The 25,945-nt window shown below is 45.2% G+C and overlaps 1 protein-coding gene across 2 annotated transcripts in view; it reads left to right on the top strand.

Annotated features, from left to right (window-relative positions):
- RCOR1 (REST corepressor 1) overlaps positions 1 to 25,945 on the top strand; it is an 86,655-nt gene that overhangs the window by 26,099 nt on the left and 34,611 nt on the right. For both annotated transcript variants that reach the window (XM_042799136.1, XM_042799135.1), the window contains exon 3: positions 17,561 to 17,644. In XM_042799136.1, coding sequence (XP_042655070.1) covers positions 17,561 to 17,644 — 84 coding nt within the window. The remainder of the gene's footprint in view (positions 1 to 17,560; positions 17,645 to 25,945) is intronic.

The following is a 25,945-nucleotide window of genomic DNA, read 5'->3' as shown; positions in this document are numbered from 1 at the left end:
ATTGCTGCGGAGTTCTTTACTGGAGATAGCACAGATATTTAAACAAACTGCATAGAGGGAGTGCTGTTTTCTTAGTGTGTTGCTATAGTCAAGGGTGCAAGGATTCTCAAATAGATAGAGCCCAGGCATCTCATTAGGCATTGCTTAATTATTGTTCCTTTTTCTTGTGCAGGAATAACTTAAAACCTGCTCTCCCAGCATCTCTGCTAGTCTCATGTGACTTCTCTACATACTGATTGAGCAGTTGCATAAGGAGATACTGAGGTTGTGGGGGGACTTGCCAGGGCCCTGGGACTCATTGTTGAACTGCTTTTGGACTGATAATGTCTTTTGATGAACCTGTTCATACTTGTGGCTGAATTGTTGGGTTCTATGAAAGGGAAAATGGAGGTTTTTGGAGGAGACTGCAACGTTAGACGGAACTCAGCGGCAACAGGCATCTAAATTCTCCTGCATGTAAGCTGATGCCTCTGCTTCAGGACAGCACCAGATGCAATGGGATTGTCTCATTCTGCAATCCTGGAACAACTGACAATGGATCTGGAACACTGCTATGAGAAAGTGGTCTTTTAAGGAGTTTTGTTTGCAGCTTCTTTCTTTCTTTCTCTGTGGGGGCATGGAAACAAGTAAGGCGATGGAGTCAACAGCTTGGCAGTCTGAAGTACCGTGCAAAAGTTGGCTACAGGTCTAAGAGCAATGTTGTTAGGACTGTGTTGCTGGAGGCCATGTGAATTGATCTAGCATGTAGCTTACCAGCCTGAACACAGTGCTGGTACCTGATAATCATGATCTTGAGGAAAAGAGCATCCCAAATTTCTTGGGGCTTGTCGGGGATGTTTGTTTCCCTGCCTTGTGCCAAGGTCTTGAAAACATTGCTGGTGCTCAGCCTTTGCTGGAGCAGAAGAGGGGGTGTTTGTAGCTTATACTGGATATACCAGAAACAATACTTGGGTGCAAAGATCTAACATCCAGCTGTTGAGAAAGCCTGGGCCGTATTCCTGCTGAATGACAGTTTTTGAAGATGGGGTTTGTCTGGGCCTTCAGGGAGTCCCATTTCCCTGTTGCTTCTGTGTCTCGTGCGGTGACACGTGTGGTGACTGTTCCTACAGGGAGCTCCCACAGCTGTTGCAGGATAGTGGAGAGCTGTCTGCTGGGACGTGGGGGGGTGAGCATGTCACAGCGCTGCAGCTGGATGCCCTCACACAGGGCTCAGCAAGTGGAGATGTGGGAAGTGTTGACAAGAGTGAGCTTGGAGTCCTGCTTGTATTTGGGTCCAGTACAGCCAGCCAGCACCTTCTGTGGCCACTGCTTGTGTGGGATCTTAGGAACAAGTAGAAGAAGATGTTCTTGTTGCTCTGCACAATAAATGCTCGTGCAGAAAAACTGCCATGGGAAAAGGGCTTCATTTGTCTTGCTCAAGTTGGTTTACCCTTGAGTTTGTGTTGGTTTGATTTTATATTATTTTTTTAACTGAAGCTTGATATCCTGCAGACTGTGAACTCTTCCTCCTTTGCTGTTGTGCATGCAGGCTAGGTATTAATGAACAGAATTATACCAAGAATCACTGCCACTATCATGAATAACTGACTACAAATGGTTTTATCATTAGAAAGTTGGACTAATTGGAGCATGCCTTAAAGGGAGCTGAGGCTCCCAGCAGTGCCCCTGGCCATGTTAATGAGTATTGGTTTAATGTGTGCAAAGCTTTTGCTGAGGGTCTGTGTGCATGCACAGAGGGGGAAGTCAGGCTGAGGGATTTTATGGGGTAGGAGGAGGAGCAGAAGAGAGAAGTTTGCGGAGTCAATTTAGCCTGAATTATTTTGACACTCATTCTTCCCCTTCAACATAGATACAGCTGGACTTGCAGCAATTTGTATTTGAGTGGTGGCACAGAGCAGAAGACTCAAGACTTGCAAATATACAGAGTGAAATCAGTGTTGCAGCAGTACCTATAACTCCCAGTCTCAGATCAGAGCTCAGTTGCACTAAGAATGGTGGGTTTTAGTCCCTGTTTCATGGTACCTGTCTTGTAGTCTATCCTTTAAGGTAGTAAACTTTATTGAAATAGCAGCCTATGAAAATCCCGAAGTCAGGGAACACACTTGTCTTTAAGTAAATGCAATAAATTGTGCTGGGAAAATGCAGGCCAGGATAGAAATGAAGAGGACACACAGCTTTTCTGCTGAGGAAGATGCAAGTGTCCCAAAATGCTTGGCAGAGTCCCTTGCTATGGGTAAATGGTGCAGATTCCCTGGCCTGCCTTGCCTTGTAGTTGTCTTTGACATTCTGCTTTCCCCTTTGGTGCCAGTGTGTCTCAGCTTTTCACTGCTCCAGCCCACATATGCACCTGTAAGCCTGTTGTGTTCTCCAAGATGCTCTGCATGGACTTCTTTTTTTCCCCTTTGAAGCCCCAGCAACCTTAGCACGGTTTTAGCTTCTAAGTCTCTGATAACTCTGTTCTTCTAAATACTGTCCCTCCCTTGAGGCTCTCTGTCCTCTTTATGTCCCAGTGTGTTTTGTTTCCCTTGCTACCTTGTCCTTGTTGCTGCTCCGCCTCCCTCTTCACTTCTGTATGGACGTGTGTAAGCCCCATTAAGCACTTTTCTACAAGCTGGGGAGCTGAGGTTTGGATTTGAAGTGACCTGGTGGCAGAACAAGAGGCTGTACTGGGTCACTGATGCTCAGAAGGTGATAGTGCGGAGACAATGCTCTAGAGTGGCCAGAGTGGTAGCACTGGGTGTAGGACAGGGATGATTGTTAATGCCTCCTTATGCGGCTGGAGCTCAGTAGGGTGCCCTATTTTTATGGAGTTGTCCAGTGGTCACTGGGTAAAAAAAAATAAGCTTGGTAGCCACGTTTTGAATTTGTCCAGTGCAGTGTGGGGCAGCACAACTGATGTGTGAGGAGACACAGCTGTATTCCTATCAAACAGCTGCTGGGGGTTGGCCACTGCATTTTTTTTCCGTTATATAATTTGTGGGAAGGGAAAATGAGACCTCTGGGCTCTTAACACAGGCAGAGACTCTGGCTGCTTTCACTATGATGATGGTTTTTGGAAGGGAGGGAGAGAGGGGATGTTTTGCCCTGAGCATGAATTATGTTTAAAAGGCATTTTTTCCCCCCCCTTCTTTTTAAATTGGAGAAAAAGGAAGAATTTTCAGCTTCAGTAAAGAGGCATTTATCTGTTGTATAGTATCTCGGTCCTCAGATTGGAAAGACTAATGGCCCTGAACACAGTAAAATTAAGTTAATTTTGTAGCTGTGTATCTGTGTTGTGAGGAGGACCATGCCGCAGCGTTGTGCGGTGCGAGGGACGTGCTCCAGGGCAGGTAAGTGCTGTGCAAACTGCCTTCCTCTGCCTCGCCGGGGAGTGTCTCCTCCTTCCCCTCCCCGGGGCAGCGCCAAGCTGGGTTCCTCCCTCAGCTCTCTACCAAACCATACGTTTCTCCTTCCAGCAGGGTCTTGGCTCCTCTGTTTATCTACATTGCCAGGCTGGCTTTCAACTGGCTTCTCCTTATCTTCTTAGGCTCACCGTCCCCTTTGTGCTTGCTTCCTTGCGGCGATGGCTGGAGAATAAGGCTGGGTCTCCTCTTCCCCGCTCTCCCGGCAGCAGAGGCTTTCCCAGCCCTCTCCCTTCGGTCTCCGGCTGCCTCTCAGCTCTTTGTGTGAGCTCTGCTCCTAACGCTTGCCACGTGGTGGTTGCGTTTTAGAGCGCTTGTACGGCTTTGCGCCTGCAAACTTCTGTCCTCTTTGTTAAATGGGGTGGGGATCATGCTTTATATGTGGATATGTCTTACCTAGTTTGCTTTTCCCTGAAGCAGAGCAGAAAGCAGTGTGCTTTCCTGTGGAATGCCCCAAGCTCTACAGGCCTCTTCTCCATGTTCACCTTTGTGCTTGTGTCCCGATTGATTTCTTTGTAAATATGCTGTGGTATGCAAATGCTGGCACTGCAGAAGGAGCGTTCGTAATCCCAAAGCGGAGGCAGCTCAGGAAAATCCAACATCTTTGCAGGGCTGTGCCCCTGTTTTGTTCCTCTGACTGCAAGCGTACTTGCTGCTGCTTATTGCTGAGAGCCTGTCTCTCCAGTTTGCTGTTTCTTGGCATCTTTTAGGATCAGTTATGATTGGTGTAAAGTGGGAGTATGAGCAGAACAGCAGTGCAGAATGAGTGCAAGGCAGTGCTTGGTGTGCAGCAAAGATTGTTAAGCCTCTCTTATAGTTATCATACTGCTTTCTTGCTCTGAAATTATTAATGTAGATGCAGGACAAACTAGTTCTGAGACTTTTGAAGGCAGGAAAAGGAGAGAAACCAGATGACTTGTTTTGGATAGGCTTTTACTAAACATTAAATGTTAAAAACAAAATTTTCAGATTTGCCATGATTGTTAGCTATATTTTAAAAATAGTTGTCACTGTGCCTCTGAGTTTGGCAAAAATGGGAAGAAAACAAGCTGACTTGTGCAATCTAATGGAGAAAAATGTGATCCAGGAGCTGCCTGCATTTCAAGGGCACGTTAAATCTGACTTTGTTTTTGGGTATGAATATTATCCTTGCAGCACCCTGCTGAGCCAGGCCCTGTGCAGACAGAAGGAGAGGGACTGTCTGTGCCTTGGGGAGCTTGTGAGTTAATGAATACACCAGTCATCTCCAAGAAGAGCTGGAAGCAGGCTGTTTTCAAGATCCGATTTGAAATATTACAAATGTGTTATTTATGGCCCCCTATTTGATTTCAGCATTTCTGAGAGTGAGATGATGAGGATGACCCACTGTTGGGGGTCTAACATGGGGCCCAGGAAACCTGGCTCAACTCCTGAAAGCCTGGCACTCTGCACTTTGTGTGTGTGTGTTGATAAAAGCTCTCATCTGCTGGTAGGGGTGCTGTGAGGATAAGGACCTGGAAGACTGTCATGGATGGGGGTGAGAGAAGGATATGCAACTGTTGCAGACGTTTAAAAGTCGGATTTGTGTGGGCTAAACTGGGCATGCTCGCAGCCTGTTGATGGCAGTTGCACACCACATCGGTGCATGACTCAGTGCTGGGTGGGATTTGATATATAAGCTTCTCCTATGCTCACATTGGCCTGAAGACAGGTGTCTGCTTCTGGAGATGGCTGCTTGGGGAGGGGAAGCTGTATCCCTTTTTTCAGAGGGTGTTATCTCTGCTGCTCTGTCAGCTGGGCCACTCATGTAACCTCTACAAAACTAGCTTCAGGTAGAAGTGGCTGGGTTAGTTTAGGTGACTTCAGCAGAGAGGTGAGGCCTCTCCTGGGCGTGCTGGCAGGGCCTAATTCTGCTGCTCTTGGAGGACACCACCTCCAGCAGGGAGGTGCTGTGGTGGTACCTTCCTGGATGTCCAGTCTTTCCACAGCACCCATCTGGGTTTGGAAGATGTGTGTTTGCCACAGTATGCGATGGGGCTTGTTTGTTTATGGCCTTGAAAAGTGTTGGTGTTTGACCCAGGTTTTAAAAAATAGTAATAATAATGTGAGAAAACTTTACTGTCTTTGGGACCTGACCATGTTTAGCTGTTGATAATTGATTTGTTCTGCTGTGTAAAATGATTTGGCACTGTAAGAGCACAGTAACATGGAATTTCTCTCTCATTTGACCTTTTGAGTGGATTCTTGTCTGGATGGAGACCCCAGTGTATCCTGTCTGTGTGCCCTTCACACTACTGTCTTGCGAAGCAGTAACACATGTGCCCGGCAGCCTTAGTTCATAAGCTATTGAGCATAGCTGGTTGTGATTTTTTTTTTTTTTTTTTTTTTTTTTTCCCCCCCATGAACTCCTGAGATGTTAGGGGGAAAAGGAGGAGAAGTGCCTGCATCCCATACTCTTTGGAGATCAGGTTCTAGTTAGTCAGATCTGTTCCTGACTGTCTCTTGGCAAGGGTTTTTGAAGTGGTGGAAAAAATAAAACAGTTACTTTATGTTAACTAGGAATCTACATTTGACATCACTGGCACTTTCTAGGCACTCATTACTTCCACAGATCAGCGTAAGCTATCTCAAAAGGATGCTGTCATGTGAACTTTGGATGGGTGGGAAGGGAAGAGGTGTTGCTAAAAATAATCAGAAACTAATCTCTCTTTGTGAACACTTGAGACTTTTTTTTCCTCCCTTCTTGCATTGGGCAATAGAAACAGTCCAGCTGGTCCTTAGTGTGTGGGAAAGATGAGTAAAATGCTGCTTGTTTGGGTTGCCAGTGCTTGTGCAGGCCTATGAAGGCCAAGTTTAAAGCTTTATACGGGAAACCAACTCTCCTCTGAGTAAGGAGGTACAGTGCTTTCTAAAGCTGGGGTAGTGGGAGTGTTGCTTCTGAGCAGAGGCAAAAGCACAGTTCCCTCTCTTCTGTTTCTGGCCTTTCCCCTTATTCCCCAAAGGGTGACTGGACATGGGGAGGGGGAAGTTCTTGGGCCAGTGGTCTGAACAGTATTGCTGTCTTGATTGGAATGGGAGTGGGAGGAGCTGCAAGGTCTGAGAAACCCTCTGTTGGCTTCTTGCTCTTTGTGTCATGTCTCCTGGGGGGAGAAGCCTTGGGAAGCCAGAGGTGTCCTGGAGCTGCAGCTTGGAGAGGTGCCACTGTGCACTTTTCTCTCTGAATAAAGCAACACTTGTATATTCTCTATTTCAAATGACATATCTCTTTATTTTTGTTTCTTGCTTTTTATTTTTACTACCAACAGCTGGATTGTTATTTTGTCAGTGTGTAAAAGACAGTATGTGAACGGGAGGAGGGGGCAGTAGGGGGAGTGTGGGTATCTGCTGAATGGGGGCAACAGCAACCTGTTCAGTTTTGTGACAGCATGACTATAAAATGACAGGTGACACTTGCTGTTATATGCTAAGTAATATTTGTGAGGTGTGGGGGGGGAGGGGAGGGTGAAACAGCCTTTAACTGTATGTGTATGGTAGTGGTCTCTAAATTAGCTGTTGCCTTTCCAGATAAAGATCTTGGGAGTCATAGTGTTTTTTTCAACTCAATGGTAATAGTGAAAAGGCAAGTGTATTGTTAAAAGCTGTTATGAAAGCATCTGAGAACAAAACAGAACCTCATTACGGCATGTTTTATAAATCCTGTGATGTACCCTCTTCTCGAACACTGCGTACAGTTCTGGTTGTGCCCTGTTTCCATCCCTCCCCCATGCGTACATGCTTCTCAGAGCAGGAAGATAACTAGATAAAGTACAGGAATTGTTCTTCTTTCCCATCTCTGTATGAGGGAGAAGCAGAAAAGCCCAGACTGTCTAGCTTGGAAAACAGATGACAGAGAGGAGCGTGGTAGAGGGTCTGTAAAACAGCAAGAGACACGGAGGAGGTGAACAGGGCGCAGTTATTCTCTGCTTCTCATAAGGCAGGAAATGGGGCCACCAAATGAAATGACTGGGTAGCAGCTTCAGAGCAGAGAAGGGAGTGTGTGTATGGGCTTTCTTTGTCCTCCTTCAGACAACAAACATATAATTAAATTGAAGCACTTTGCCACAGGATGTTGTAGATGCCAAAATTACAAATGGGTTCAAAAGGGATTAGCCGATTTGATGGATTCCCGCCCCCCCCCCCCCCCCCCCCCCCCCCCAGCCTCATATGAAGGGCCATTAAATCCAATGATGCAGATACAATGCCAGGCTCAGGAAGTATTTTTGCTGGTGTTGGTCTTGTTATTCCTAAGTGCTGTCTTTGAATAATGGGTAGGACTGGACCCAAACAGCTGCTCTTGCTCTGGGGGTAAGGGAACACAACAGGACCCTGTTCAGTGGCTGGGAAGAGCTGAGGACTGGCTTATTGAAAAAATGGAAGACCATATGAATGTGAACCTGTATGTGTAGGAGTTGTTGATTGTTAAGGATCAAGGGAGGCAGCAGAATCAAGATCTATGATGGAAAGAGGGGAAGATGTTTGCCTTATCTTTGCTTCCTCATCAGTAGGCTGCTTGGCTTTAAATAGATCTGGCAGTGCCTAGATATTTGTCGGCAGCACGAGACCTGGCACTTGAGGGAACTGTGCTATGTTATTGCTTTTCCTTTTCTGTGTATTAAATTCTATACGTACATCTTACTTGCATACGTGTAGGTGTGCCTGTGTGACTTCCTGGCCACCTAAATGAAAGTGGAAGGGAAATAGCATAGGGGGAAGAAGGGGAATCTCTTCTTGTCGGGGCAGTGTTCAGGGAGATTGAACAGAAACCAACAGTAGTTGGCTCATTGTGGCTTGGCTCAGCTTGTAGCTTGGCTCTCAGTACTAATTGTGTGCATGCATCTACCTATTTTTAACAAACTTTAAAATGGTTCACTGTGTGGCTCTGTGGAAGTCCTGCATTGTTTTTTTTGCAGGGCTGTGAGCGTGCAGGAGTTCCCGAGGATGATGGCAGGGTGTGGGGCCCAGCGTGGCAGCCCTGGGTTGTGGGGTGGTAGCCCTAGGGTGTGTGGGGCCCACGAGGCCCCACGTGGGGTGCCTGCTTTTGTTGCCGCTGACTGGCAGGGTGGCATGGGTCCAGTCCCATCCCAGTCCTCCTGATGGAGCTTTGGAGCTACTGTGGCTCTGACCGCAGTCTGGGGAGGCCGGGGGTGCTCTCTGTGATGCTGAGGGGGCAGAAGCATGCCTGGGAGGGCTGGTGGGACTTGTAGGTTCAACCCAATGCCTGTGCTGCAGGCTTTTGCTTTGTTCAGGTTGCCTGCTTTTTGGTTGTGCATTCAGGATCGCTGTAGTATAGTTACTAGCCCTCCTCCTTTTTTTTTTTTTTTAAAAAAAGTGGATGGTGCAGATTTTTACTACAGATGCAAGCCTTCTGAAGAATGTAAAATTTTAATCAAATATGCATTTTCTTCTCTTGATTTTATACTTCCCTCTCTCTTTAAACAAACTCCAACCCTTTCACATTTCAGTACAAAACCCCAGCCATGTCTAGACAAAAGCCTGTTGTGATTAGCAGAGGTGTGCTTCTCAATACTGAGTGTGTGTGTGTGGGTATATTCATGCTTCAGATCTATTAATGTATTTCCTACTCCTGCATGGGTTGCAGGGCTTGTATATGCAGAACTCGCTGCAGAGCTCCATTTGAAATTGCATGCATGTAGAAAAAATAATTTTACACACTTAGAGTGTATATTGAAAGGCTGTTTGCTTGTATAGTTACTCAGACCTCATCTATGGCTGCACATTGGTGCCACCTGCTTGCAGGAAAGAATGAGTAGACTCCTATTATTCAGGAAGGAGAAAAAAAAAAAAATCAAGGCGAGGCCTCAACATCTGTTCTGGCTTTATTGTTTGGTCTGGCCTGGGCCCTGGGCAAAATGTAGGCCACAGCTTTTGCTTTACTGCTAGCTCTTAAACTGGGAAGGCATCTTGGATCAGGTATGTTCTTAAAAAGTTTAAAATAAAATAAATACAAAGACATGAAGTTCAAACTTAGTATGTGTTGAACTTGATTAAAGAAAAATGTATTGCTATATATGCTTTTTCTAATTTTCTCTTTCAGTTCTTCTAATGGTAATAACTTTTTATCACTGCAAAGTGACCTTTGTAATTGTTGCTGGATGATTAACCTTTAACTGGGTAATTTTTAAAGCAATATTTTTTCACACTGTTGTAACGTGCAATACCGTGGGGTTTTTGTAGCACAATACCTACAGTTATTCTGAAGCAATAAGGCCCTTCAGCCTGCATTTCCAGTGCTGCTGCTCTGTATGGAAACCCAAATAAGCTGCCTTTGTTTCCCTGGGCAGATACAAAAATGCCCTCAGAACTTTATTTGCATATAGATTGTAGTGCCAGCCGGGTGTAGTCAGGTATAGGAAGAGCAAACTGCTGCTTAATTTATAAATTTTTAATTAAAAAACATTCCTCAACTTGCAGGATTCCAGTCTAAAATGTTCTGCTGCATTTAACGCTGCTATAGTGTTTATGAAGGTGATATTTCTGTAAGATACTAGCTACTATATCTAGGCAGTCCTCAGAAAACACAAATGAAAGGGGATCACAAGCATTATCTGCTGACTCAGGACTAAATCACATGCAGAAGGAAGTGGAGATGGGCAGCAAAGTTCTTCAAACATCTTTGAGTTGCTGCTTGGGACACCAGTGCCAGCAGTGGGGAAGGAAGGTGGAAAAAGCTTTTCTTCTGACTCTCAATTTTGTTTGAATTCTCTTGTGCCACATAGGTATTTTGTTGTATCGCAGCTGTGCGTTTACAATCGCGCTGTGAGCCTGAGTAATATCAACAAACCAGTGAGAGCGAGTTTTTTTTAAACTGTGGGAGTCAGTGCCTCCCTTGTCTTATTTTGTTTAACAGTTATCGTGGGTACTATAAACAGGATATTTTGCCCTATGCAATAAATATAAAGAAAATGCAGACTTGGGAATGGAAGCAGTAGTTTAATCTCACTTCATTAGAAGTAAATACATTTAGACTTGGTCCAAAACTGCTTTAAGCAGCATTCAACAGCTAAGTTGTTATATGTCAGCTCCAGCTCTTCCCCAAACAACAAAAACATCTATTCACCTTTGGGTATTATACGATGCATGCTTTATATAATGCTGAGGGTTACATATAAAAAGGAGGAGGTGTTTCTTAGTCTTTCTTTTTAAACCTGCAATACGTGATTTAAGAATGAGTTGGGACCAGTTACGGGGGGTTCAGTAAGTGTTGGTTAGTAATGCAGTGGCCTTTGTAGGTGAGAATCTTGCCATCCTGTACTTTGGGGATTTCAGTTGTTGTGTAAACTTTAATAACTTCATGAAGTATGTTGCTTAGATCTGGAAATCTTTTCTTACCTGTTGCCTTGCAAAAGATCAGTGCCTGAAGAATTCCCTGTAATTCTATGGAAAGTGCTTTTTAAACTGTGATTTGCCCATGTTTGCCTTCCAGAGAAGGTACAGAAGTGTGTATCAAGCACCTGGCAATGGATGTGCTTTTCAAAGTTACTTATTGCTGTTTCTAAATAATAGAGGATCTGACTAGTAGCCCGTTCCCACTCTTCATGGTGTGTGTTGCAGTGCTCTCACCCAACCATGTGTTAGTGTGTTTTGCTTTGAAACTGAGAGCTTCGATAGCTCTGAAATGCCTTGTGCAAACAGCAACAGCAAAAACTCCCATCAGAGACTATTTGGAAGGGTTATGGAGAAGGAAGAATGCTGGAGGCCTCCTGGCAGAGCTTCACCCCCACTTGGGCAGGACGGAGCTGGGAGCAAAGTGCGTCTTGGCGTCTGCCGGAGGTGAGGATTGTCTCTCTGAGGGGTCAGTATAGGTGCCAAAAGCAAAGCGCTCTTGAGCAGCTCGCAGCCGCAGCTGGAACATGCAGTATCCTTGGGGAGAGCTGCGGAGCAGCTCCCCTCACGTGCAGGAACTTGAGTGGGAGCTGGCACCACTGCCTTCTACAGGAGCAAAATAATAGGTGACAGGGTGATTGGTGGCTCCTCGAGAGGCCTTGGCTCCCACTGAGTTTATTCTGGCATGTTTCTTCTCTAACTTGGAGAAGAAAAATAAAATGGGCTGTGTCAGGCTGGAGCTGCACGGCACCGGGCTCCCACTCACTGGTGGGCTATACTGCCTTCCTGCTTGCTCTTCATGTATGCTGTCATTTCCCCAGTGGTCCCTGAGATAGCCTAAACTGGTGCTGTGATTGAAGGAGGTGTCCTGCTTGTCCCTGCTTTCTCCTTCCCCTTCCTTGTCTCTTAGGATATGTGGTAGAAAATGAGGAATTTGTATGAGTTAAAGCTAATAGGTTTCTTGTTGGATTACTTTTTAGTTTTTAAGCTCAGGCAGATTCACTGCTTTGGTTTGTCAAGGAGGTATTAGTGCTGGTGGAAGAGGAAACGGCCTCCCCCTCTTTCTTTTGCAGGGGTGCTGCTGAACCATTGCTTTGGGGTGAAGCTCTGTGGGTGAAGGCAGAGGCGCCTCTGTCCATGGGCCTGTTGCTCCCTGTACATCTGCTTGGCTGTTTGTCTCCGCTTGCAGCCAGCTGATTTGATTTAATAACTGGGGAAAATTCTGTTTGCTTTCTATTTTGCCAGGTTACTTTTAGCAAATGTGCTTGGCTTGGAGGGATAAATGCCAGAGTCAACACAGGATGGGGAGGGAGAGGCAGGGAGCACGTGTCCAGAGAGCAGAGAAATGCTGGCTGAACAGGACCTCCTCTCCCTTCAGAAGTAGTGAGGTGTTGGATGGATTCAAGCTGTGATGTGCAAGCTTTGCCCTTTGGCCTTTTGACACAGCTCTTCAGAGGCTCTTAGTTCATCTTGCCAGAAGGAGATTCAGCTGGGATGAAGGGAGTGGTATTACTGCCAGGCACAGCTTTCCTTCTGTACTCATGCCAGTTGCTCCATGGCTAATGTAAAACTGGGGAGAGGTCAGAAGGATGCGGAAGGGTCTCTTCAGGTGTGTGGTACAGTGGCCTTTGGTAATTTCTGTTTGGAGACATGCCCATTTCTCTTTCCCTGACAGGTGTCCTGACTTCACAGCACCCTGGTAGAGGTGGGGAGGGAAGCACATTTGCTTTCAGCCCTGCTTTGTTGTCCGTTTGCAGCAACTCTGCTGAGTGTTGTGGCTGAGGAGCCTGCAGGGCACGTGCACATGTCTTGGCTCTCTCGCAGCATTCTGGAGAGAGCCTGAACAAAGATCTGTGGTTTCATGTCAACACAAATGTATTCATGAGACAAACTCTGCAGCATGTTCAACACTGAGCTTATTTGTACAGTCCTGATTCCAGCACTCGTACAGCTTTGGTTTGCCTGAGAGAAAATATGAAGTTATAATATCTGCAAAAGGAATCCCTCAGATGTGAGAAGATGCATGCGTATTTCTTGGTGTAGAGGAGGAGGTCCAGACCCAGGGTTTAAGGTAATAGACATATCAGAGGACTCAGAAGGGTATTTAGGGCCTGGTAGGACACCAGGAAATTTACCTTCCTTGCAAGGAATGTGCAAGTTCCATCTTTCTTCTCTGTTTCTGCAGAGGGTCCTGTTGCGGTTGATCCTCTGCTCTCTGACTCAGAGTAGATGCAGCAGGGAAGTGTGGCTCTGGGAGGGAGTGGGTTTTAAGAGTTTTGAATTTTTTTTTTTTTCTGTATTGACAAAAAATTATTTTTGCTCTCACTTTACTCTTTGTTCTCCTGCGTGAGCTAGGATCACTCAGGTATGGGGACTAAGGTGGATTCACCCCTGAGGCTTTAAACTTTGGGTGGTAGTAGGAGATCAGGACTGACATCTTTCTGTATGCAAGTGAAAATTGGACAGATGGATGCTTGGGAGTGAGGCTATCCCATGTAGTAACCTTCACAGCAGGGAAAAGACATGCTTTAAAGACCCAGTCAAGATACATTTTTTTTTTCTTTCTTTTTTTTTTTTTTTAAATCAGCCTAATACCTCTTAGAGTCTGAACTGGGTGCTGCTGCTGGTTGAAACCTCTGTCTTGCTTTTCTGTGGGGCAGTCTTGCAACAGCTTTCCAAAAGTTGTGGAAAAGCCATAGCTGCCGTGGGTTGGGGTTTCCCATCTTGAATTGTGCTGCTCTTGCATGTGCCAGGCCTGTGCCTTAGCATGGTCAGCCCAGGGAGCCTTCAGGGATGGAGAGCTTCAACTTATGGGCAGAAGTGATAAGGTGGTGTCTCTCTGCTGTGAAAATCAATATGTTCCTATACACAGTGTGGTCAACTTGCCGGCTGGTGTTGAGATGTGTCCTCACAGGTCTGGGCGGGGGGGAAAGCCTCCATAACTTCTTTTTAGAATAATTTTGATGTATGAGTATTCTGCCCTGCCTCATCTCCTCCCTTGCACAGTTGAACTGTTTGGGCTTGTGCAGTATACCACATCTGTAAATGGGGCCAACTTTTAAAATAGCATTTTCTTCACAAATTGAGTTTTAACCTGGATTGATTCCCTCTGGTGTTTCAGTGTATAGCCCGTGGGGTAGGGGTATGTTCTGGGGACGAGGGAAGAGTGAGGGATGGGAACTGCTGTGGAAGAAGCAACATGATGCTGTGCCTGGTTGGGGCTGTATATCTCTGTGCGGGTAAAGGCAATGGGAGCTTGCATTCCCTGGGAATTCTGACAGGGGAACAAAATTTAGAGGGTCCTGCTTGTAATAGGTGCTCTTCTTTTTGGGGATGGAGGAAGCATCCGTGATTCCTCCCAAACCTGGGACAAATGGGAAAGCCAGCAGTGGGAAAGTGATTACAGAGTATTTGCTCCCATAACAGCTGGGATAGGGAGCTAATGGCTCTGGCAGAGACTTTATAAATACCTGGTGGGTAGCCTAGATGAGAGTGCAGGATTAATTGAAATGCCAGATGATCTTGTCTGCCAATATACAGCTTCTCTAAACACAGGTTGCACTGGTTTAACTGCAGTTGCTTAAACAAGCAAACCCCATTGATCCTAAATTGATCTGTTCCCCTAAAAAAGAATAATCCTTGTCCTTCTTACCTGGCTATTTTTATATGAAACATAGAAAGGATTTAATTACCTTTTTCACTTTGTCACTGAAGTATAGTGTTTGAATTCACCCTAGCATTCCTTGTCCAGAAGCAGGGGACACAGGAAGGAATTCCCCCGTGTTGGTGAACCTTGCAGCTGTGCTTGGAAAGATGCAGGAAAGGGCTGTAATGATCACTCTGCTCTAAGCCCCCGCTTCTCTTGTGGCTGTTGCTCGGAAATAACCATTTCAATATGCTTCCAAATTTTGAGCAAGCTCTTAAGCTCTTCCTTGTTATGTCATGTAGCAAGAGTATTTGTGCCGTGTGTATTTATGATGGGGTCAACACTGTCTGCTTTGTGTGCAGGGGACAGTAAACGTTGGGGGCTGTGGGTGTGAGAAGAAGATGCGTGGGTGCTGGATGGTGAAGGAGCTGTGTGGCAGGCTAAGTCACCTCTGACATTAGGGAAGGAGTGTGGGCCTCTGGGGATGTTTGAGGAACACACCCCTGCCCCTTGCCTTTCTATGTGTGGTGACCTTTCGGTGCTTCTGTCCCTTGTAGAAAAGCATGAGTTTTAACTTAACCCTACTGCATGCCTTGCACTGGCTTCTACCTCTGTCGAGGAGCAAGGGCTGACGGTGGCAGGGGTGGGCTTGGATGGAGTGGAGAGATGTTGCGGGAGTACCGGGGGTGCTGCTTCACACCCAGTAAGTGCAGCGTAACTTGGCTGGTTGTTGCTACTGAGAGGCTGGAGGGAGGCAGGCGGGCAGAGGGGAAGGAACGGGGCAGAAGGGGGTCTGGCGGTTACAGGAAGCCTGGCATCTGCAGGGGGTTCTTGTCGTGGGTGTAAGGCCCAGGGAGTGGTTTACCCCAGCTCACAGGGAGGGGATGTGAGTCTGGAGGGAGGTAGCTCCTAATCCAAGGCACTCCTTTTGCAAAGGGGGGCACCTGGGGCAGGGAGTGATGATGGAGGGCAAAGAACACAATTGCTGTGATGGAGGATGAGGAACACGTTTTACTAACCTCACTTGGGTGCCATGAGGTACTATGGGACCTTGGTGCTCCCTCTGCAATGCCCCAAAATATAACTTGTGGGTTTTAAAGGTGGGGGGTGGATCTTCACCCACCTTACTGTGGGTGAGCAGAGCCAGCAGTGCTCTGCTCCTGAAAGGGACAGCTGGGCTGGGATGTGTGCCTGACCTATCAGGGAGGAGGTTCAGCCTGCTGAACTAGGAGAAAACATTACCCTTTTCCTCAGGTGGGTTTTGCCAGTTCAGTGAGTGAGACTGTGGTAAAGCCAGGCTGACAATTTGCCTGGTGTTAAGTCTCGCTGGCAGAATTTGGGCATCAGGCTCCTGAACTGTGGTGGCCTACTTGGGTTTTGGGTGGAAAGTGCTTAACTTCCTGGAGGCCTCACTGTCTTTGAGTATTTTTATGGGATGAGAATGTGCTTTTCAGTGTAGTGCAAAGTGAGGAGAGAGAGACTTTCTTTTGGTGTTTTGAACCCTATGCTAGACTTTAGAGTGGGACAGACCATCCTGGACAGGGAGAGTGAGGAGCAAAATTTGATAAAGGGTGAGACTTAAGGTTGCCTCTTCCTATGGATTCCGGACCTAGAGTTGTAATGAGGGGGAAAGTAAAATTTAATCCTCTATGCTTCAAGACTTTTTTTTTTTTTTCTGGTCAAGTTGTAATTTTAAATTCAGACACCTTTCATGTTCTGTGTATAGACCTGGTCTCCACCCTCATCTCTCACCACCAGAGGCTGTTGTCTCTTCTCACTCCTGTTTTTCTGCCCAGTGTAGAAAGTAATGAACATGCACAGTGCACAAAATATCTTGTATGTGCAGTTGCTAACCTTATTTATAAAAACAAACCACGAACTGTGTGAAAGATAATCATGGTGTTTGTCATGAAAAAAAATTGCAATTTCAATGTAAATATGTTGGTGGTAACTGGTTATTTTTAATATGTGTTATTTGTGCTTTAAATTTAATGTTAAAATATTTTTGTCGTCTAAACCCTGACTGTTTTTAGCTGAGCAGATTTTAGGTTAAAAACAGCAGTCAAACCATGAGCGTTCATAGCATTGTAATGTAATTTTGTGTTACTAGAACTTTTCTGACCTGTTTGTTTAGTGCATCATGAAGTGGTGGTTATACATCTAATTGCACAGCGCAGAGAAAATAGCATTGTGTTGAAATATTGCATAAAACTTCAGTGTTATGTGACATTTTGTAGTGGAAGTAGTACTGTAGGCACTCATTCATAACAAGACCTGCAGGTTTCTCTCAGCCAGTGCAAGTGGTTGAGCTGGCTGTGTGCGTGCTGACTCAGCAGAGCAAGTTTCTTTCTCTTCTCCTCCTCCTCCTCTGGACTGCTTGTGACCGAAGAACAGCAGATTCACAAGAACTTGCTGCTGAGACATACCTTAGCTTGAGGTTGCTCTTTCAAACTGTGCAGTTGTGGTTCTTCACTTGAGACTTTCAGAGCTGTCCTGCCAGCCAGCTGTTAAGTTGGTTAAAAATGGTCTTGCTTTTTGAGCGTGGGTGCGTGTATGCAGCATGTGAGCGCACAAGAATTTCTCTGGAGTGGTTGAGCAGAGGACCTGATTCTGTCCTGGAGGACCCAGTGCCACCTGGGTGGGCATTCCTGTCTGTATGGGGAATGGAGACGTAGAAGGGCTGCTGGGACGGGAGGAGGCGCTCAGAAGTGAAATCTGGGGAGGTTAGTGCATGTGTCTACCCTGCAGTGTTATTCTAGCTGCACAGTACAGTCTCATGATGTCAATGGCTTGGAGCCTGCTGCCTGGGCCTAGCTCCTCCCTTTTTCATTTAATGATGTCTGGAAGAAAAATAATCAAGTATGCTGGAAGAGAAAAACATTAATTAACTTTTAATTTAGATCTAACGTATGCTGCTTAGTGTACTGCATGAAAGAGGGAGTGTGCGGTATCTGTCATGTTATATAGGGGGTGATGCATTGAAAAAACAAGGAAAAGCCTCAGGTCTGAATGGGAAGATGGCGTTTTAACTCTGCAGATGGGTTCTGTATCTTGATTAAAAGCTGCAGGTGTGTGATAAGTCACTTTTTTATCCATTTTGCATCTGAAATGACTTTCTCTGTAACTTGGTTTTTATCTGTTTTCTTTTAAGCCAAACTCGCAAGGCGAAGTCAGGAGAGAGAGAATCTTGGCATGCTGGTCTGGTCACCTAACCAGAATCTGTCTGAAGCAAAATGTAAGTCTCTTCAGATGCTTCTATTCCCCCTTTCCCTTACATGTATCACTTCTAAGAATGCAAAGTTGCCACTTTCAGTAGAGGGGTTATGTCTGTGACCTTTCCATTACAATTTGAAATTCATTTGAGAAAAGAAAAGCCTACAAAGCAGTCCTGCAGAAGAGCTTTGTTCCCCACTGGGCAGATTCTCAGAGTGTCAAATTCACGGAGTCAGGGAAAGCAGGAGAAATACGACACACTTTCTTCCTTGATACGAATTCTTTAAGATACTTATCCATGGGCCTACACGATCTGCTTTTTTTGCTGCTGGTGCTGTAGAAGATGTCAGAAGTAACTGGAGATAGGAAAATGAGAAGTATTTGAGGAGGGGAAATATATGGTAATTAGTAGTACCTTTTTTCCCACAAAGACACAAATAAAATCCACATCTGGAGCCCATGGATGTTTAAATGCCAGAACAATTGCAGTGCCTTGGAATTCCACGTGAGGGCAATTACCAGTGCTCTGTGTGTGTCTGGGAACAAGTCTTAGTGCTGCTGCCAGATGGCAGAACTAGTGTTTGAAGGTTTGTCTAGCTACAGTTCTCCTCATGAATAAGTAGGACTCCTTGATTAAAGGGCTGCTGTTTGAATGCAGTAACTAAACCTAAGTGCTTTTGGGGGAGGGAGATGAAAGGAGCTATTTTTGGCTTTGTGCTTGTACCTATTTTTTTCTCCTTTCTGATTCTGGGACCAAGAATAAGAATCTTGCATTCCTGTTCCTCTGCAGTTGTTTGTGGTGGCACTATTAAGTTGATACCTGTTTTTTCCCTAGACCCAAGGGCTAAGATGCATCACAGGACACTTTCGAGGATGTAGTGGCATTTGCAAATTAAGGCAGCAGAGAATGTGCACAAACTGGCTCTGTCATGAAAGGGCTGGGCTCTGCCCTGGGGCATTTGTTCCACTGAGCAGGTTGCCCCTTAAATTACAGAAGGATGATGGTACTGTGATCTACAGATAAAAAGGGCTTTGCAAGGATCATGTCTGCCTTCTCTCCTGCCAGTGGTGTCTTGTCTGCTCCCTGCTGGCTATTGGTTGCTGAACTAAGTAAGACTGACGAGTGGGATGTATTTGATTGTTATCTACAGCTAGAAACCTATAAAAAAGGTATAAGAGCAAGAAACTTGCCTCCACCAAAAGGAACAACTCTTCATGGGTCATCTGTGACACAGAGGGTTCCTGTAGCTGCCTCTCAAGTCTGAGAGTCTTTTAAATATCAGTTCAGCTTTGGAACATTTAACTCCTGCCTGATAGGAAACAGGTTTCTTGGAGGGGGAAGAGAGGATGGTGGAGGAAAAAGAGTGAAGATATGTGGAACTGAGTAAAATAATCTGTGAGTGAGTATTCTGTTGCAATAGGCACAAAAATATGCAAGGATATTGAGCATAAAAGGGGTATAATATCTGCTAAGATGATGTCATGAACCTAAGAGGTAATTAAAAATGTAGTATGACATTGATGAATAAAAACTAGGTGGCAGTTAATTGTTGCTGGTACAATAAAAAAGTTGGGGAAAACAATATGAATATAAGAAGAGGACAAGAAGAAATTTCTCAAAAGACTCAACATTTTATTAAGAGTGTAGGCTTACCAGTAATTTCACCCTCCAAAAAAGATACAGGAAAAAAAAAAAAATATTTTGTATGGTGTTTGGGGGAGAGAAGTATGATGGTCTTGTGTTATGACACATGAAATATCTCCCAAGTGCCTAATTGGTATAGAGGGATGGAGTTGTGAAATTCAGTAGTAGTAAAAGGGAGAGGTGGGCTCGGGGACCTTGGGGTTGCAGGAAAACTCCAGCAGATGGTGAGAGGGCAACTGTGCAGAGTGAGAGAGGAGGGTAAGAGTGGGCTGGTTGGTCACTGCTTTGTCCTGTGTCAATTTGAGCTGACAGTACTGAAAAGTGTCAGTTATTCCTGTCTCTACCTGGCATTACTTAGAAATGAGCTGTGAAAACCAAATCCTGCTGACAGCAGCTGCTTTTGTTCTTTTTGAGACTAGAAATGGATTGATTGGTAGAAATAACTTTATAGCTCTAATGTATTCAGCCAGCTGTTAAGCATTGATTGCATGAGAGTCTGATTCAATTCCCCTTCCTTTCAAAAGATGGGAATATCCTCCAAAATACCAGTGCTCTGCAATGGCTGTACAGCACTTACTAAATGTGTTACAAGCAGAGTTCCCTGATCCGCTTTATGATGGAAGAACATGAGGGGACATGAGGTCTCTCTCTTCAAGTTCACTGACAAGTCCTGGCATTGTTGATAGTGAATCCTAATTAAATGGGGTCCATGGAGATCTGTAAGAGGACTGATAATGATCAACATTTCCATCGGTGATGTGGGAATTGATACGGAATTGCTGTGGAGAGAAATTGAGGATGAGCCATAGACTGACAGGATGGTAAATAAAATGAATGCTACTGATAATTTTGTAGAGTGCTTTGGGTCTTTTCATAACTTGGACTGATGCCATTACAGTGGGCTCTTAATGACCCAACTTCAGGGTTATGAATCTCAGTACTGAAGGGTCTGGCCTTGTGCATCAAGTTTGCAAAGAAGTGACTTGGAGAGCAATTTTGGGGATGCAGTGGGCAGGTAATACAACAAAGCTTCCCAGTGTTCAGCTTGACCCAATGGATGATGTGAGTGTAAAGAGTGAAGTAGTCACTGGAACAGTTTGTTGCCTCTGCACCCAGAAACAGTCAGGAAAATGATCCTCAAAATAGTGTCTTTAGTGTTGAAAAACTGAGAAAAGGATGGAGATGGGAGCTACTGAAATGTTTTGGAAACTGAAGCTGAAGCAAACTCCATCTGTTTAGCTTACTGAAAGAGACTGAAAGGGGACTACTGTAAATTATTTTCTCAAAGGGAAATTTTGACATAGTAAGAGACATCCATAATACAAATAGATGGCTGCAAAAAAAATCCACATGGACTGAAATGAAATGCCTGAGTGTGTGGGGGTTTGTTTGTGATTGACTATTGGAAGTTATCCAGGGAAGTGATGGATTCTCTAGTTCTTGATGCCTTTTTAAACCATGGATTTTTGTAATGCATGTTATCCTGGGGCGGGGGGGAATCATTGGCAGTGTGAAATTGCAAGTGGAAGGAGCTTTGGTCTCCAGGAGGTTGGTGTAGCCCTTGGGCTGCAAGTACTGTGAATCCCAGTTAGCACATCCATTGTTAATATTGCTGTTCAGGTTGAAGTGTGGGTGAACAAATCCTTCCAATCAGTAGCATGTTGCTACCTGTGTCTAGTTACTCCAAAGCCTTTAATCAATCCTGTGTCTGTTCTTGTAGTGAGCTCTTTAAAAAGTCACAGGACTTTTCTCTGTTCCTGTGGCCGGGGCTCAATGTGAAGAAGGAAGTTTGTGCAGCACGTGTTCGCTGTCAGCTTGGAGTGAACTGGTAGCTCTTGTGAGCAGGACAGTTCTGTGCAATGAGTGAAACTCTTGGAAGCCACCTCCGTTAAAGGTGAATCCGTGCTACAAAGCACTGAACAGATCTGGGACAATGCTCAGAGTAATGCGTGCTGATGGATTTGACAGAGGACTGGCCAAACTGGTGGAGGTTATGGGAGGGTCCTCTCTAAGCTGCTGAAATGAATCCTGGAAAGACCAGTGTGTCAGCCACGACCTGGTGCATATCTGCATACCTGATGCTCTAGGCTTGTACAGTTAGTTAAAGCTTGTTTAGGTCCCGTGCATCCTATATGCTGGATCAGTGTTTTAATCATGTTGGAGAAGCCTATTGCCTGAATGCAATGGAGTGATGGATGTGGTAGAGAAGATTAAAACAAACAAAAGTATGTGGTGGCACATGGATCACTTTTTTTATCCTGTGCCTCATTAACCATTAATCCTGGGTACAAACAACTTACAGCCTTGCCCATATTCATACCAAAGTTGAATGCTGCCAGCATGTTCCATATCTACTGCCAGACTTCTGCCTTTGAGGGATTACCTGCATAGAAGTTGCCACCGTTAGGGAGCAGTTCACAAAGCCCAAAGCTAGAATTTTGTCCTGTCTCTTTTGGAGAAGAAGGAAATAATTGTCATTGTGCCGTAACTGGACGTTTGAACTTAAAATAACTGTGCTCCCCTTCCAGCTGTGCTCCAAATACCCTGTGTGCTGTGGCCGGTGTTGCACCTCTTACAAAGAGCTTGCTTTCAAAATGAGACTCCTGAGAGGCTCTCAGAGGACTTGGTGCCATGGAGGGCAACTGTTCTGACTGTGTTGGGACTCTGTCGCAGGGGGTGGGGAAGGAGACAGGGAGAGTGAGGTCTTGAGCAAGGTGACATAGAGGAGCAGGAAGACAGGCATCCGCTCTCTTTGAGCGGCACGTTGGGAAGGAGGGGGGAAAAGTGAAAAATGCATTGTAACGATGCTGTGGAAACCCTGCACAGGATAGAGCTGGGCCAGCATGAAGCTATTAAAAAACCAGCAGTGTATCTGTCTGTGCCAAGTACGCCAATGGGTGGAACCATAAAAATGACACTGGGTTGGTTTAGAGATGAGCAAGTGCTGGCATGCTGCAGCTGCCCAGGAACGAGGGATGGAAACCAGGCAAGAGGATAGGATGTGATGATTTCTTTTATGTATCTGCACTTCAAAGGTGAACTACAAGAGGGGAAAGATGTATTCTTTTCCCAGTGATAAGCTCTGTTTTGAAAGTAATTTTTTTGCTCTCTTCCTGACAGAGTATATGTCTGCTAGATCAGAGTTTTTGTTTATCACCAATGTCTTGGTGGGTGTCCCCCAGTGGATTTGCAAGTTATGGGGTGTCACTGCAGAGACAAGTGCTGTCCCTAATACCCATGGGACAGTGGGTTGTGGATGGCAGCTGGGTCCCCTGGTCTTGCAGTGCTGTTTCTGTTTGACCTGATGGTTGATCAGCATGCCAACTTTGGACTCTCACCAGCCTCTCCCTCCATTACCCTGTGGTATCCCTTCCTGCAAGGTTACATTATACCAGCCTTGGTGCATATGGAGAGAATTTAGACAGCCTCCTTCCCCCTGCAAGGGGAGGTAGAAGTGCCATAGGGGGTGTGGAGACAGAGGAAAACCAGAATTAAGTGAAGCAGCGAGTGCTCCAACATTCTTGTGATGTGCTTGGCCAAACCGTGTGGCTGGGGGGAAAGGGAGGGGTCCCCAAATGTGTTACAAAACCTGATGTTGGGAAGGCAGCAATGTACCAGCTGAGGCGATGATGGAGGAAGAAGTGCTGGTTGCTATGGTTACTAAGGATATTAACCCTACGGTGTCTGGATGGGCAAGGTTTAGTTAACTGTGCCACAGGCTGGGTAACGGCTTGGGAGTGTGGAGCAGCAGTGCTCCACCCTAAGAAGCTATGAGTTGGCATTCAGGATCTCAAACCAAGTCTGTAAGTGTGTCCTGGTTATTTGTGTGTTAACAGCCTCTTCTGAGTGAGAGTGTTTTGGTAGCTGCCCTCTGTTGTGAATCCTAAAATTTCTGAGGGCAGGTTGCAGGCTTAAATGGCCAGAGTCTTTTTCCAGCTGTAGTTCAAGGGGTAATCTTTGCACAGAATAGGCAATGAATATTCTTTAGTTTCTTTTTTAAAGGGGTTGTTAAAACAAGCTTGGCAATCACCTTTGTCTGAATTTTCTAACTTAAAATGACTGCCAGAGTAGAGGACAGGAAAATGTTTGTTTTCCCAGGTTGCTGAGTGTGTCTGATCATGCTTTGTGTGGCAAGTCTCTGTTTTCAGTATGTAGCTAAGCCATAACTGTTTGAGAAGGGCTTCTGCTTGGACATATCCTTTCCCCCTCAGCTCACTTATTTTGGCCTGTGAATTCTGTGGACGTAGGACTTATCAGCTGTTGTCATCAGTTCTCATTTTCCTTGGGGTGTAGCGTGCCCTAGCAGTAAATAAATGTGAGTGGAAAACCACAAGTGGAAGAGAGTAGACTGGGGAAAGTGCTATCTTAAAGTCTTCATTTTAGAACATGAAGCCCCTATTTAACAGGATGCATTTCAAATGGATGGGATTTGTGTTTCAGAGGTACCCGAGAGGCAACCCTCCCTGGGCAGCCGCAGTGAGGGAGAGGATGTAGTCTGGTGTGTATTCAGCATCAGCAAAGATGCTTTTTAAGTCCTTTTCCTCCATCATGCTATAAACAGGATCCTTGAAACAGTTGGAATTGTAGTTTTGTTTTTGGTCCCCTATAATTTCTGTGACTTGGTTTATAACACAACCACCACGAAATGTTGTGCTGGCATTGAGTGAGAGTGCAGCCACCTTGGTCAGGGATGGGAGAGTGGGAGCTGCTTGGGCTTTGCCACCAGAGAGAAAAAAGTATTACTGAACTCTTAGCTGAGTTTGTACTTTTTTTTTTTTTTTTTTTTTTTTTTTTTTTTGTGGCTGGCTAAGTGCTGTGGGAGGTTTTGAAGGAGCCATGTATGTATTGTACTTTTCTTATTTGGGGTTTTTCTGCTTGTTTATGTCTGAGGTTTATTTTGTTGAAGTGAATTTTGCTGGTAGTAGGGAGAGTGTTAGCCTTAAAAAATAGCTGTCATGTAGAGCCAGAACTTCTAGGACTCAGGAGGCATAGACTTCAGGGATTATAATTGTTGCCTAAATCTAGGTGTTTACCTTTTGTCACTCAAGTGAAGATAGCAAAAACCCCGCAACTTACGATCTTGCTGTTTGTATGCACTCCTTCCCTAGAAATGGCAGTTTGTTGGCTGTCCCAGTGACAGCAAAAAAGAGTAATGGAAAAGCAGAATTGGGTTTATGTTTATCCCTAATCCAAATTTCATATTATGCAGTGAACCTGGCAGCTGTGAAGCTTGGATGCAAACAGAATAGCTGAAGAATACAACTCCATGAATTCAGAAATGAGAACTGACATTTAATTTGAGATTCTGCTTGAGTTTAGCTGTATTATTAATACAGTCGTGGCCACTTCTCTCAGCAGCTGCAGTTGCTGCATTTCAGAAAATGCTCAAAAGATGAAGGTGAAGTGATGCAGTTTTTCATTTTAGCTGAGACAACTTTCTATGTTTATAGTAGCAATATTGTGAACAGCAAAAAGAAGATACCAGGCTTCAAAGGCTATGGGTGTATCCCAGAAATGGCTGAGTTGCCTCAAACTTAGCTGCAGTTTCCCCTTTGTTTGTCATCTGCTATGCTAGTTGCTGTTGCAATGCTGTGTGGAAATCTCAGAGCAGCTCTTTCATCATTATTGCTGTAGGTTGATATTTCTGCATCCTGAATGCATATTTAAATCAGATGAGATTTTAACCCTTTCACAGCAGTGGTTTGTATTGGAGCCAGGAAAGCAATTTGGTGTGGAAGGATTCACGTGTGTGTTTGGGATGGATTTCACCCAAGGTGCAGTGGATTGTGGTTTAGATTTTTTGTTTGCTTGTTTGTTTTTTATTCTTTGTTTTTGTTTGAAAACTCACAAAAACCCCAAAACAAAAAACCAAACCAACCCACAAACAAAAAACCTGAAGGAGAGAATGTGTTGGGGAGTATGCAGGAAGAGGATGTCTTACCTAAGGTAGCTGTGTTATCCTGGAGGAATTTTTGCTGCTGTGCTGAGAGGTGGGGAGCTGTCACCAGTTTCTTGTGCCTTGTTCTCTCCTGCCACCTGTTTGTTCCTTCTTTTTACTGCAGTGTGAAATAGGCCTTCTCTGAACCTGCCGAGATGACCCAGTTTGAAAATGCCGCCTGCCACTCCTGTTGCTGCTGTGTGGATTGAACTAGTACTGGTGCTAGGAAGAAGCTTTTTCCTGAAGAAAAGTTTAGAGACAAGATGATGTGGATGTAATGAAGTGATGATAGCTGTGTTAAGAGTTATCCTGGCAGGGAGCCTTCATCTGAAATATGTTTGGGAGCCATCCTAGCTAGCCTGATAGGCACTGTGGGAGTTGTAGGACCAGTATGACAAGAACCAGCAGGCTGCAGCTACTTCATGCTGCTTGGGCCCAGCCCTGGGACGGGCCGAGTGTGCTCTAGTCTGGCTGGTCTTGGTGGGAATGACAGGCTTGACCTCTGTTTATAGCCCAGGTTCTCATGTGTGGGGTAAGACACCAGGATTTTCATGAACCACTGCACCTTAACCTGTAGTAGGTGCTTGTTTATGTTGCCATAGTTCGTGGCCTCCCTTAAGTGATTAAGCAGCCAAACTGTTCCTGCAGGAAGCAGGAATAGGAACTTTCAGCAGAGGGATGGGGCAGAGCTGCAGTGGCTCTCAAGATAAGCAGTTCTCTTCAGGTTGTGCAGCATTCTG

Source organism: Tyto alba, unplaced genomic scaffold, assembly GCF_018691265.1.
Source record: "Tyto alba isolate M040663 unplaced genomic scaffold, T.alba_DEE_v4.0 Super-Scaffold_29, whole genome shotgun sequence".
Classification (NCBI taxonomy): domain Eukaryota; kingdom Metazoa; phylum Chordata; class Aves; order Strigiformes; family Tytonidae; genus Tyto; species Tyto alba.
This window is presented reverse-complemented; position numbering and strand designations above follow the sequence as displayed.